The sequence below is a fragment of the Corvus hawaiiensis genome, chromosome 4 (genome assembly GCF_020740725.1).
Source record: "Corvus hawaiiensis isolate bCorHaw1 chromosome 4, bCorHaw1.pri.cur, whole genome shotgun sequence".
Taxonomy (NCBI): domain Eukaryota; kingdom Metazoa; phylum Chordata; class Aves; order Passeriformes; family Corvidae; genus Corvus; species Corvus hawaiiensis.
In genome coordinates this window covers 78,106,046-78,119,665 of record NC_063216.1, presented here as the reverse complement: position 1 = coordinate 78,119,665, position 13,620 = coordinate 78,106,046, and the positions used below count along the sequence as shown (strand labels likewise).

The 13,620-nt window shown below is 46.0% G+C and overlaps 1 protein-coding gene across 3 annotated transcripts in view; it reads right to left on the bottom strand.

Annotated features, from left to right (window-relative positions):
• Nucleotides 1-13,620, bottom strand: part of EXOC4 (exocyst complex component 4) — a 292,928-nt gene that overhangs the window by 196,088 nt on the left and 83,220 nt on the right. For all 3 annotated transcript variants that reach the window (XM_048301012.1, XM_048301013.1, XM_048301015.1), the window contains one exon: nucleotides 12,777-12,865. In XM_048301012.1, coding sequence (XP_048156969.1) covers nucleotides 12,777-12,865 — 89 coding nt within the window. The remainder of the gene's footprint in view (nucleotides 1-12,776; nucleotides 12,866-13,620) is intronic.

Here is a 13,620-nt window from a genome sequence, read left to right as displayed (position 1 = left end):
CTATTTTCTTTCGCCTTGTATTAGAGGGTTCACAGTGCACTATTAAACCAGGAGAACATAATATTCCAATTAACTTGGTTTTAATCACTTCTGGCTGAGGAGAATGTGAATAGTCAATAAGTAAAAAGGCAGGTGTCAGAAATGGCACCTTGGATGGAGGTTGAAGCTTTATCTACCACACTCCAAATGCTTCAACCTCCCCTTGAGATGTCCCTCAAGGCTTGAAATTCCTTATCTGAGACCATCCTTACCCACGGCAGAGATCCCTCATCCACAGCAAACCCTCAGGAATTTGCTGGCAGTGTGTTAAATCCATCCCAACGAGATCCACACTGTTAATTCCCTTAAACTTTTGTCCACTGGGGGGGTCTCCCTTGTCCTTTTGCATCTTTGGTCTCTGTGTAAATCATTCTAAATCAATTCTAACTCGATTTCCCTTTGGGTCTTTCATCCATGGAGTACAAGAGTAAACCCTAAATGTCAATTCCCATTTTTATCAATTCAAACTGTATCATTTTTGGCTGGTACCTTTGATGGTGATTCTTTGAGTGAGCAAAAATCAGTCCTTCCTGACAGATGCTGAAACTACTACAAATCATTTTTTACTGTAACACCAAGTTTTCTATGCAAGGACTCCAGTTTTCCAAAGGAGTCAAAGCAGAGGCACAGAAGGACACAATTCTGAGCCCTGGAACTCCTTCATCTCCCTTTTTGTAGCATCTTTTAACTGGGAATGGGAATAGGGCATTTGCTCCTCAAACTCTCAGACAAGAGATGCTGTATTTTTTCCTGCCCCAAGCAGACTTAGCTCTGTATTTCAGATCTTTATCACCACTCAACAGAAGGTAAAATAAAGTTATTCTCCCCTTTCTGCTTTGTAGTTGCAGCACTTGAAACAGGAAAAGCATCTTTTGTCATCCAAAGGTAAAGGCCAAGCTCCAGCGGGCAACTTTTTGTTGAATTCCTAAATTGGATCCTCCAGTTACAAAAGTGGCCATAAAAATAAAGCCTTTAGAGACACAAACACTTTTCAGCTGCAGGAGATCAGGTGGATCTGAGGTGCACAGGTGGCACAGGAGCACTTCCACACAGCCCAGTGGCTCAGGGTACCCCCACCCCAAAATCCACGTGCCAGCGCAAACACAAAGCCCCGTGGTCTGAAGCTGAAGAGTTCACACACACACACACACACGTGTGAAGTGGTCAAAAATTCTGGATAAAAAGCACAGGCTCTGATAAAAAAATCAAGGAATAATCAGTAAAATCAATTATATAAACTTCTATAAATGAAATGAGTTCTTGAAACAACAAGAAGGATAATGAGCTATAAATATTTGAATAAAACCCACCCCTGGCTTTTCTCTGTAATACTCTAGTCCATATTCCAGAGAGGCTCTGGGAGAATATTCCAGCAGCAAGGCAGGATATAATGACAGAGACAATGGAAAAGCAGAGAGAAGTGCCCAGTTTGGGATTGATGGAATAATGCCAAGCTGGTCCATTGAAACCCCAAGTGAGACCTGAGGTGTTTGTGAGAGGAGCTCATGGGGGCTCCTTGTCACACCTCTGAATAAACATTTGGCTTCTTCACTTATCAAACAAGCTTCTGTTGAGGCTTTTTTTTCCCCCAGATCCATGAAATACCCAAAGCCCCACCAAACTCCTCAATTAGGGATAAGAGACGTGAATTAAGTGTCAGATATTTACATGGAAATGTATCCTGCAAAGCATCATCTCCTCTTTACACACACCCCCAGCCATTACCACTAATGAAGTTCCAAACATTTCCCTCTTCCAGGGGAACTAATTAGGAAGTAAAGGTTGCAAGGAATTCATTGTAATCCACATTCTAATGTGAAAGCTGCATTTAGGAATATCTAAAGGTTGGTTTAAGTCAGAGAGGGGAATAATGTAAGAAGTTGGTGGTGGTGAATTATTTTTGTTTTCTGCATCAAAATGCTTCACTTACAAATTAACTCTTATGGAAAAATAATAAAGATGGAAACAATGCATGGACAATACAGCCTGTTATTTCAGAGATGGAATTCCAGGATGGGAGAGGTTGGAAGGGATCCCAGGGAATCCCCTGGTCCCACTCCCTGCTCCAGCGGGGCCATCCCAGAGCACAGGGCACAGGGAAGTGTCCCGGTGGCTCTGGAATATCCCCAGCGAGGACACTGCACCCCTCTCTGGTCTCTGCTCAGGGCTCGGGCACTGCCCAGGGCAGAAGTTCTGCCCCATGTCCAGGGGGAGCTCCCTGGGATCGTTCCCTGCCCGTCCCTCTGGTGCCACCCCCGGAGCAGAGCCCGCTCCGTCCTTTGGCAGCCTCCCTTTGGACATCGGGACCGTGGGCGAGGCCCCCTCAGCCGTGTCCCCTCCCGGGGCCGAACAGCCCCAGCTCCCTCAGCCTCTCCTGGGCACGGAGCTGCTCCAGCCCCTTCAGGTGGCCCTGGCAGTGCTGGGGGAACACTTGGACTCCATGATCTCTGAGGGCTTTTCCAGCCTAAACAAGTCTGTGATTCCATTTCCCATCATGGCTCTTGAACTCTTTAAAGTCTTAAGAGTTCTTTAAATTTTGGCTGCTTACAGTTCCAATAACTTGAAGCCAACTCCAGATAAATCCTCACGTTTCCACAGCAGCTAAAAAGGCACCAACACTGATTTTTGTGCAACCACCCACTGGGCACATCCCTCCTCACCCTGGGGTCAGGCCATATTGGCTTCTCCCCTTGCTGAGGGCACAGCCCTGAGTGCTATAAAACACTTATTACTGGAATTACAGCTTTCCCACATCATATCAACACACCCCCCACTCTGAAAGGGCCACGTGAGGGAAGAGGCCATTTGAAATCACTTCCACATTCATTAAGCAGACAAAGGAAGTGCCATTTGTTCCATTTGTTCCCACATTCCTCGATGCCATTGAGGTGCAGTGAATGCAGGGCTTAGAGGGAGCTTGTCCAATAACTCCTGATGACAATTAAGTCAAACACAACCGCATGATCAGTGCAATTAAAATCCCAAAAGAGGAGCACAGATGTAGTCGAGGCCCCCAATCACTTACAGGATTTTTTGATATTATGTAAAAAACCTGCTAGTGAGCAGCAAGGCTTTGGTATTATATTATTAAGTAATTACAATGAGATATGAAAACATTAATGAGATCTGCAGCGAGGATTTGCTGCACCCAACGTTTTGAGGAAAAAGAATCAGTCTGGCTTTCTCCAGCACACTTGGAACAACCTCCTGCAGGCAGCTGCACGACTTTTATGTGGAGAAAACACAGAAAAATCTGGTTTCAACAACTTCTCCGCCTTTGTGGTGACTGCAAGGCTCAAAAGACTGGCAAGGGAAGCGGGAAAATTTGGGAAATCGATATCCAGAGCATGAATCTAAATGCAGGCCCTGGTGGGCACATGGATGTGGGGAACTGCAAGCACCACTTGGAACACAGAACACCCTCCCTGCCCTCTTTGCTTTAGGAAATGACACACAAATGTGGCACATTAATGACTATAAAGGCTGACCAGTCTCTGTCTGGTGTGTAAACAAATGAATTCTTGGGGAGAAAGCTTCACATGAGCACTCCTCTCCCAAAATGAGCCAATTAACATGATCCCAGTCACCAATGGAGACACAAAACCCAAGGACTGTCTGACAGCATCAGACATTTGCTGGAACTCTGAACCTACTGATGAAAAGGGACTCACTGTCGTAAGGAAAAAGGGGCCTCATAATTTTAGGAGGAGCGAGGGAGCATCCACAGAAGAGAAGCCGTGTCAGGGCAACAGTCCTGGGACTCCTGAGAAGTCCTAACACTCCAAAATGCTCCAGGAAACTGAGGCAAAAAATGTCTCTCAAAATGTCTCTCATTTTGCCCAAAATCACATTTTCTGGTGACAGCTAACTTGGAGACAATAACCCTTCCAAAGCACCTTCCCTGCTGCTTCAGCCAACCCAGATCCCTCTGGGAGCAGACAGCCAGCCCTGATCACTCGGGGATCTGAAAAACCAGCAAAAGGATGGGCAAAGCCACCACCAAATTCGTAAGGTTCAGAAATAATCTCTAAGGCCTAGGACCCCCCAGCCTTTGGAAAAGGATGTGGATTCACCCAGGCCAAGTCCCAAAGGAAGCTGACCACAAGGATCACTCCACAGAGCCTCCACTCCTCACACTATTATTATCCAGCTGGAGAGATACTCAGGGACAGTTTGAGAGGAAGGTTCCATTCTCTCAGTGCTAGGGAGTCCATTCCAAAATTTTCCCATTAATGCATCCCAGTTCACACCTCTCAGGCCAGTTAAAGTGGAATAATCACCAAAAAGGGCTCCTTTAGAGATGGATTCAACGTGCACTTCCTGTCCTTCTATGACTTCACCTGATGGACCTTCGAACAGAATTTGAATTATGAGGCTGCCATCCCAAACCATCACAGGGAGCCACCCACTCTGGAATGGGCAATTACATTCAAGCTTCAAAACCAACAAAAATCCAAAAATCTGGTGCTTTTATCAGGAAAAAAAAATCTTCCCTGTGAGGGTGGGCAGGCCCTGGCACAGGGTGCCCAGAGCAGCTGTGGCTGCCCAGAGCAGCTGTGGCTGCCCCTGGATCCCTGGAAGTGCCCAAGGCCAGGCTGGACATTGGGGCTTGGAGCAGCCTGGCACAGTGGGAGGTGGCCCTGCCCATGGCAGGGGTTAGGACTGGATGATTTTAAGGTCCCTTCCAACCCAAACCAGTCTCTGGTTCTCACAGGCATTCCCTTTCTCCATCTCCAGCCTCCAGAAAAACACCCTTTTCCCTGCCCATCTCCTCACAATATTACTGGATGCAAAACCTTATGCTAGGAAACTCTCCTCACCTGGCAAACATCCATATTTCTGTCTTCTGATAAGAAAATATTCTAACGCTGTCCATGATGTATTAAACAAAAACTCCAACAGCAATTTATGCACTTGGCCCACAGAGCCCTTGAGAAACTGTCAGCTTTTGTATCTTCAGATCCCTAAATCACATCCCTTCATTGATTAAAGTTACATCTTCATCCTGCAGAAGAGAATCACCTCCTCAGCACACATTTATCTCCCCACAAAAGGCAGGCAATAATGGATATATGAAAGGTGTTGCCTTTTTTTTGGCAGTAATATCTAATCTATGATACACAAATGGAAACACAGGAGAACGACACCTCCGATTCCTATGTGTACCAAATGGATAACAACCAACGTAAAATCAAATGTGTAACATTTTAATCCTTTAATTAGGTAAAAATTATTTTCTCCCCATCAGTTCTTCCTTATTAGGAAAAACCCAAGACATCTACAGATCCTCCAACTGTTATTCCAACTCGAAGCCACAGAAGTCTTTGGAGCATCTGGCGTGTTTTGTGCTCCGTGGCAGCCTCGTTCTCTGTGAATTGAGTGATTTATTACCACCTAACCTCAGCCTCTGATGAGATTATGCTGCCAATTTGTGCCTCCTTTTCGGAGAGAGGGCCCTGGAACCTGGGCTTTGGGCTGAGCGTGGTGAATCTCAATTAAAGGCTGACCTTTACAAGACGAGGGAAACGTTAATTCATGCTCACCTAAACAGCTTTAGCCCTCCTTGACAGCAGAGTTCTCTAAGCCTGCCCACTCCTCTGCCACTATAAAGTTCCATTTCAACATTATTAAGATAAAAACCTCTTGGCTGCGAGGGAGAAACCCCAAATGCTAATCCAGCTGTCTGGGGTGCATTTGTTATGCTCCTTGAAAAACAACGATGTCGCATTTTTAAGGGATTTCAAACACAGATTAGAGGCAGCAGAATGACAGGGCCAGAGATTAAACACTTCTTTACCCCCTGAACAGGTACAAGAGCAGCAGCAGCTCCCTCCACACTCACCCCGGAGGTCTCTGTTGGAATTTGCCATCCCCTGTGATGTGGAATTACTTCCTGGAGAAGTAGCAGCTTGAAAGGTATAAAATTTGCAGAAGAGGCAAGAAAGCAGCTCAGTCCCCACAGATAATTGTGTTGGGCTGGTTTTTTTAATTAGGATTATACACTCCATCAAATGGGAGAAAGAAAAGGAATGTTTCAGCAATGTATTTATCAAAGTCTTGCTAAGAAAGCTGGTGAAAACAAAGAAATTTGACTAGCAAAAATCATGGATGAGGGGAAACTTCAATATGAAAAGAAGAAGGTGATGAAAAATTCAAATATCAGCAAGATTTCAACAGAAGACATAAACATCCATGAGCATCCTAGGATTCTACACTATCTAAAAGGCCAGAAGAAACAAAAGAAAAAAGAATATATATACAATGCCATCACAGCAATTAATCAGTCTAGAAAGAAGGTGGAATCATAGAATATCCTCAGTTGGAAGGGACCCACAAGGATCAGAGTCTAAACATATTGTGTATATATATATAAAATGAATATATATAGAATATATATATATAGTATAAATCTCTTCCCAAAAATGTATAAAGGAAATGTATTGCAGTTTTGGCCAGTCTGGTGACTCAAGATCCCAAAAATTCAGGATTGACTGAACAACTTCCCCCAGGCTGAATCCTGACCCAGCTGATCTGCACTCCCATGGATGTTTTATTCCTCATTTCAGAGCCTAACTCTGAGGTGCTGCTCAGTACTTGGGAATTGCAAACCCCAGTTCCCAGGGTGGTTAATTACTGTCATTAGCAATACCAGCAGGGAAGTGTAGGAATCTAAACCTGGGATACCAAAGGCACACAGGAATGTCCTGCCACAACCCCAAACCCAACACAGGAACCACCTAAAATCATTCCTTAAAGGAGTCAAGGCAGTAGCTCTGCATAAATAATGTCCTAAAAAAAGCCAGCACCCAAAAATAAGATTTTGGCTTCAGAGGATTAAAATTTTACAGGAGGCAATTCCAGCACCATCCACTTAATATCCTGAGGAGCTTTCTTCCATTCTTCCAGGCTGCTGCAGCCCAGTTCCACCAGTGCAGCACTGGATATTCCTCAAGGCACAGCAGATCATGAGGAACCAGACCTGCTCACACCAAACTGGGATTCCTGATCCTGAACACCACAACAAACCCATTTTGAATAAATGCTTTGCTATGGTGCTTAGACAAAAGCACAAATTCCATGGCTCTGTACCTCCAAAAGCCTACTCCTTCTGGAAAAAACTCCAGTAATTGATATAAAACAGGGTATTACAGTTCAAAGGCATAAATATTCTCCACCTATTCTGTTTTAATCTGCATAATAGAAGATAATTCCATGTTGTCTTTGTAAATTCCCCACAAAGCCCTCAAATGCTTCAGTAATCCAGATTCAAAGCTGGAAAGAAGCTGCAAATAAGTGCCTTGAAAATCAAGGACTGCTCTGCAACCAAGCAAGTCCCAGCGAGTCCCAGAAAACCTGGGAGTCTCTGCTGAGAACTGTAACAACACAACCCAACCAGTCCTGGCTGGAGCAGCTTCCCAGCAAAATCAGTAGAACTGGGGTATTTGCAGGATATTTTATAAAATAAGGAATGTGCTCCCCTGTATCAATAGGGGAGGGAAGCTTGGCAGCAGTGGGAGAGTTGTGAGGATGGAGAATCCAAGCTGGTGACAGAACTCAAAGCTGATGCCAGCATTGATTCTCCATCTCTCTATTTGAGAAGCTCCTCTACAAGAATACACCCCCTTCATGCCCCTATTTTTTGGTTTTCCTTCTCCAAAAGGACCATGTGGCACCTGAGGGGTGTTTGGGCTCTAAGGTGAGAAGAGTGCAAGGGGCTAAAGATTAAAGCAAGAGGAGCCTGAGGTCAAGACCGAGGTGGGGAGGCCCTGGAATGGAATTCCCAGAGCAGCTGGGGCTGCCCCTGGATCCCTGGCAGTGCCCAAGGCCAGGCTGGACATTGGGGCTGGAGCAGCCTGGGACAGTGGGAGGTGTCCCTGCCCATGGAAATGGGGTTGAAACTGGATGGTCTCTAAGGTCCTTTCCAGCCCAAATCCACCCCATGATCATGATGCTCACGGTGCTCACTGGCACCCTCTGACCTGGCAGTAAATATCTCCCTGACACCAAAATTCCTCCTCCTGCTTTACCTTGCTCACAGTCCCTGACACAAAGCAGAGATTTCACAGCCCAAGCCTGACTTTGAACACCTCACATCTCCCTGAGAAGTGACAGGAATGAAATGGGAAATCTGACCCCCCCAAAATGTTCTCCAGGATTAACGGAGATGCCCTGATCCTTTTTCACAGACACGACTGCTGGCTGAGGTCAGCCTTTAATAAGCAGCAGTGAGCACATTTAGACACCTGAAAGGGATCAAAAACATTGTTAAAAAGGAAAAAAACAAACACACATGGATGGGAAAAGGAGGGCTGACCCCACCCAGCAATGGGAACCTGTTGCTGGAGATGAAATGCCAAACGTTCTCTCCCCAACACCAGCAGCTCTTTGCACTGACAAAGCAAAGGGACCCTCCTGCCTCCTTTTTTAGGCATCTCCCTCTGAATTGTTGTAGCTTTAATAACAATCTCCGAGGAAAAATCAAGAAACAAACGATTTTCTTACACATAATCCCCCTTTTGCCATCAAGGGCCTGACCCCAGTTTGATAATCTCATTTCCCGAGAATCAAAACGCTGGAAATTTAAGCTTCCTAGAGTGTTAATTGTGGCCCTGCTCCATTGCTAATCAAAAAATTGGATGTTTTGCATGAAAATGCTGCTCTAATTAATTCTCAGTCATAAAGCAGCCTGGTTTTAATAACCCCTCCTTGATTGGGCAGCCTTTGAAGAGGCCGTGCCACTAATCCCCTACACCGGGACAAACACACGCCAAGGAAATCAGGGATGGCATTCCAAGGGCTGGGAGAGCCACTTGCATTAGAGCTGGCAAACCCCAGCAAAGCCCTGCTCTTCCCTCTCCCCCAGCCCTGCCCAAGCTCAGAGCCAACTGTGATCCTGCACATCACAAGGAGACAAAAGCAGTGGTGTGACAGGAAATTCAGGATATCACATCAGCTCCCCCTCCTCAGCTGATTTTTCCTCTGGTTTATTCCCCATCATTCCTTAAGGAGTATTTTTAACCAGCACAGGCCACTTGTCACAACGTCTCCTTTAACCAGACACGAATCCCATTCCCTCTCCCCCTCCCCACCACCTCTGACTGACAACACATTATCATACACATCTCTGAGAGGTGCTGAACCGCATTTTCATTATCCCAAATGTCAGGATTGGTTTCTGTCACTGCTGAGCACAGCTGGCTCCCTCCGGCAGCCCTTCGGTGAATCCAAATGGAACACGGCACCTACAAATAACTGCATTTTCCCTGGACCTGGCCTTACATCGTGCCCTTGTCATATCAGATCCCGTTCGCCTCTGATGCTGTTTCTTGGCGTCACAATCTTAATTAGCAGAGTTTCTCGTTGATTTTCTTTAATTACTTAAAACCTTATGGTAAGGAATTTTTCAGGCTTGGGTGCAGAAGAGATGAGCAGCAGAGTGGTGAGTGACACAAACCCATTCCCCGAATTTAAATTTGTATCAGGGGGGTGTTCAGGACTTTCCATCTATCACCCGGCAAGCAAAAAAAAGTCTGTGGAGTTTCCAAAAATTATCCACTATAATTTATTGTGTCGTTATAGCAGAGCTTTGTTTTATTGCCACGTTTGCCATCCTTTGCCAGAGATGAGCAACCTGGGAAGTTCCTGGAATCCCAGAGTAGTTTGGGTGGGAAGAGACCTTAAAGCTCATCCCATCCCACCCCTGCCATGGGCAGGGACACCTCCCACTGTCCCAGGCTGCTCCCAGCCCCAATGTCCAGCCTGGCCTTGGACACTGCCAGGGATCCAGGGGCAGCCACAGCTGCTCTGGGAATTCCATTCCAGCCCCTGCCCACCCTCCCAGCCAGCAATTCCCAATTCCCAATCTCCCATCCAGCCCTGCCCTCTGGCACTGGGAAGCCATTCCCTGGCTCCTGGCCCTCCAGGCCTTGGCCCCAGTCCCTCTGCAGCTCTCCTGGAGCCCCTTTAGGCCCTGCAAGGGGCTCTCAGCTCTCCCTGCATCCTTCTCTTCTCCAGGTGAGCACCCCCAGCTCTCCCCAGACCGTACCAGTCCAGAGGGAAATATTTCAGTTATGTACCTGCCCCCACCTTTATTTTAATGCCAGCTGTCAGAGAACTCGTGTGTCCAACTTTAAGGGAAAAACACATGGCCAAATCTTTCTCCTGCAATTTCAGTGGAATAAGACAGAAGAATTCCAGCTCTAAATCACTTGCAGCAGGTTCCTTTCTCCCACTGAGGGATAATGTGAGCCTCGTGCTCTGCACTATTTCAGTCCAAATCAAAGGGGTTAATGACAAAGCATCGCTCTGATCTTCACACGTTTTTAAGGCTATTTAAATTAAATTCTTATTTCAAAAAGTTAGCGTGAGCCAAACTTCTGTAAATTCCTTTCTTTTCATGCATATGTTTCTTTGAAGATCTTTTCAGGAAAAAAGATTCCCTAACAAGTCACCCTCCCCCTGCTGCCACTGAAAAATCATCCCTGTGGATAAGGCTGTTGGGAACAGAAATTGTGCAGCGTTCACAGAAGACAGAGTGTCACATGCCTGCTTTCCACGAACCTGACTGAACAATTAAATTGTATTTCTCTTTAAAAGGGATAAAAAAAAAAATTATATATATATATACATATATATATATATATATATAAAAAAATCCAAATGCAGATCTTGCTGTGGTCTGGGATTCGGGAAGATTAATGAGTTACCTAAAAGGGAGCAGCAGCTCATAATAGAGACAGAGGTTACTGCATTTTTAACGTGAAGTTCAAAGGGAAACTTTTCTTGATGGTTCAACTGCAAAGAACCTCAGCAAAGTCATCTCATCTATTGTCCCCACTGACTGCCCACACCGACTTTTTGTCACCTATTGCATCACATCCAGGCTCTTCCAATTGAGCTGCAAAGGGCAGCAGGACTGTGGCCCTCTCCACACTAATTCCTGTGTTCTGTCCTTTACTTCTTTGTCAGCTCCTGGGCTTTGTTCTTCCCCATCCCGTGGGGAATGAGCAGCCTGAGCAGCTCCCAATGTTCTCCTCATCCCAAATGCTCTCCCAAGATTTGTCCTGTATCCACATGGAATCACTCTTCCATGAAATCTGGTTCTGAACCAGCTCCAAACCCAGCACAGGAGCTCCTTAAAACCCTCAGTTGTAACAGCAATAACCACAAAAATCCCCAAATCTCAGCCATGAGGTACCTGGAGCAGGACACGGATATGGAGAGAGTCAATTCTGTTCTCTGCTTGTTTTTAAAGACACATGGACATCTGGGAATGATAGAAGGCAACAGGACTCATCCCAAAGGGACAGGAAATTCTGGAGCAAGTGCTGCAGGCTCCCTGATGGCCCCACAAAGCTCAAAGTTCTCAACAGCTGCAAAATTCTTGGCTTTGAGCCCACATTTGTCCCAGTTCGTAACAAAGAGCTCATAACTGTGGAGAAGTAACTACTTAAATCCTCCTGGAATAAAACCTGGTAATGGGGTTGAACAGCTTAACAACATCCCACTGACCCTGGTGACTTCCCTCAGCCAGTCCTGGGTGTGTGACACTTTTGAAGGTGAGAACCTGAATGCCAAAATGCAGAGAGCTGTGAGCTCAACACCTCCCAAGTGTGTGTAGAAGGTGAGATCCCAATTTAGCTGACAGGTACCTCCACTTCCCCTCATTCCCACAGGCTGTGGGATCAGGGTGTGGGCAGCTGTCACCCTCAGCACGTCGGGAGCCCAGGTTCTTCCTTCTCAGTCCACCCAAAAGGATCTCAGAACTCAGCACAGAACCATTACACCCCTGATCATCCATGCTGAGATCACCCCTACAGTCACCCAAGTGAATCAGTCTGTCACAAGGACAATCTCTGTCTCTCAAGGCTTTTTTTCACACCCTTGTGGGTTTAAGTTGTCGCTGAAGACAGGTTATGGGAAGAGGAGGGGAAAACAAAGTCATCCAAAAATTCTCTTGCATATGATAAAACATCCTCAATTAAAAGCCAGCTGAAAATTATCACGGACAAGAGTTCCAGGAGAAATTCTACCCTTGGTCATCGCTGTAATACTGAAGAGCATAAATTATTTTCTTGTTATGATTAGCCCGGGAAGAAACTGGAATAGATGACACAAAAGAATTTAATCCTGCTGGACATGATCAGGACAATCGTAGGATATTCCCTGGATTCTGCTGCCAAACCAAACCACTGGATCACTCAGGAAAAACAGGTGAAATGATGCCATGCTTGGAGCAGGAAACACTTCCCTGGGCACACGCAGCACTTGCCACAGGCAATATAAATCAGCAAGAGCAGCCCAAGTCCCCAAATTCACCATCTGCAAACACTCTGCAACTCTTCAAATGTACAAAACACAACAAATTGGTCACTTCAGTCCATCCAGCTTCAAATTTGAGCTGCCTGAGCTCAGCTCCCAAAGCAGTGCAGGGTAAGTACCACAGTAAGGAAATAAATTGCAGATAAATATCCGACGTTACTCCAGTATCCAAACCCCGTGCTCAAGGTGAGGCTGTCTGTATTTCACCCATTGTTTTAAGAACATTTTTTAAGACCTTGACCTCCAGCTGAAAATGCTGAGAGAATGAAGATAAACCCTTCACAACCTCATAATAAACAAGAGCTTAAAACCTGGAGAGGTTTAGAGCAGAGATCAATACCTGACAGAGGCTGGACAGGATATTCCAGCTCCTGCAGAAGGGAATTACCCAATTACCACAGGATCCCTTTCCATACCTTGCAGCTCCCCACTCCTGCTGTACAGCTCCCTCCTCTGCTCCCGCAGGTAGGCGCTCATGCTGATGGCATGGGATGAGGATTCAAACCTGGAATTCAAAGGAATTAAATAAATCCAGCCCTGGAAGCATCCTTCCTGTGAGCACCACTCAGCTCCAAACAATATAAAATGAAAATATATTATTCTCCTGGAAGTTAGACACCAGTCTAATGGTACGGCTTTAATAGTCCACAATCCAAATATTTTTACAACTATTTCTGCCCCATCAACAGGATTTTTGCCTCTTATAGTAGAAGGCCCCAGACTGGGCTCTGATCTGACACCTCAGTGACTCAGGACAGCTCAAAGTCCCTGTGACCACAAGTGTCCCATGGCCAAGGGCCTCGTGCCCAACCTGCCTGAGCTCAGTGCTGGGAACATTCTCCACGGCTGCTGCTCCAGGTGGGAACTTCCCAAAAAACACCCAGTCCTGGGAGTGCCTGGATGGGCTCTGGGGACCAGGAGAAGGGAGCTCATGGTGGGGACAAAGCACCTTCAAACAGCCTCAGTGGACACCAGACTTGGAAAGGAAACTTCTGCCACAAGAAGACCTCAAGATGTTGATGATTTGGTGTAACGCCCCTCACTCCCTCCCCAATCCCACAGCTAAGGAAGATGGAATCAGCCTCAGAGGGACACTGGGAACACGAGCATCGCGCCACAGACAAGGGGAAAGCATTCCACAGCTTTCCGGGGCACCAGTGTTGAGGTTATTACTATTAATGAGGCTTTTCTGCTTTAATTTGGACTGGGAGTGTTGGTGTTATTGCAACTGAACTAATAATGATTTATCAAAATACAACA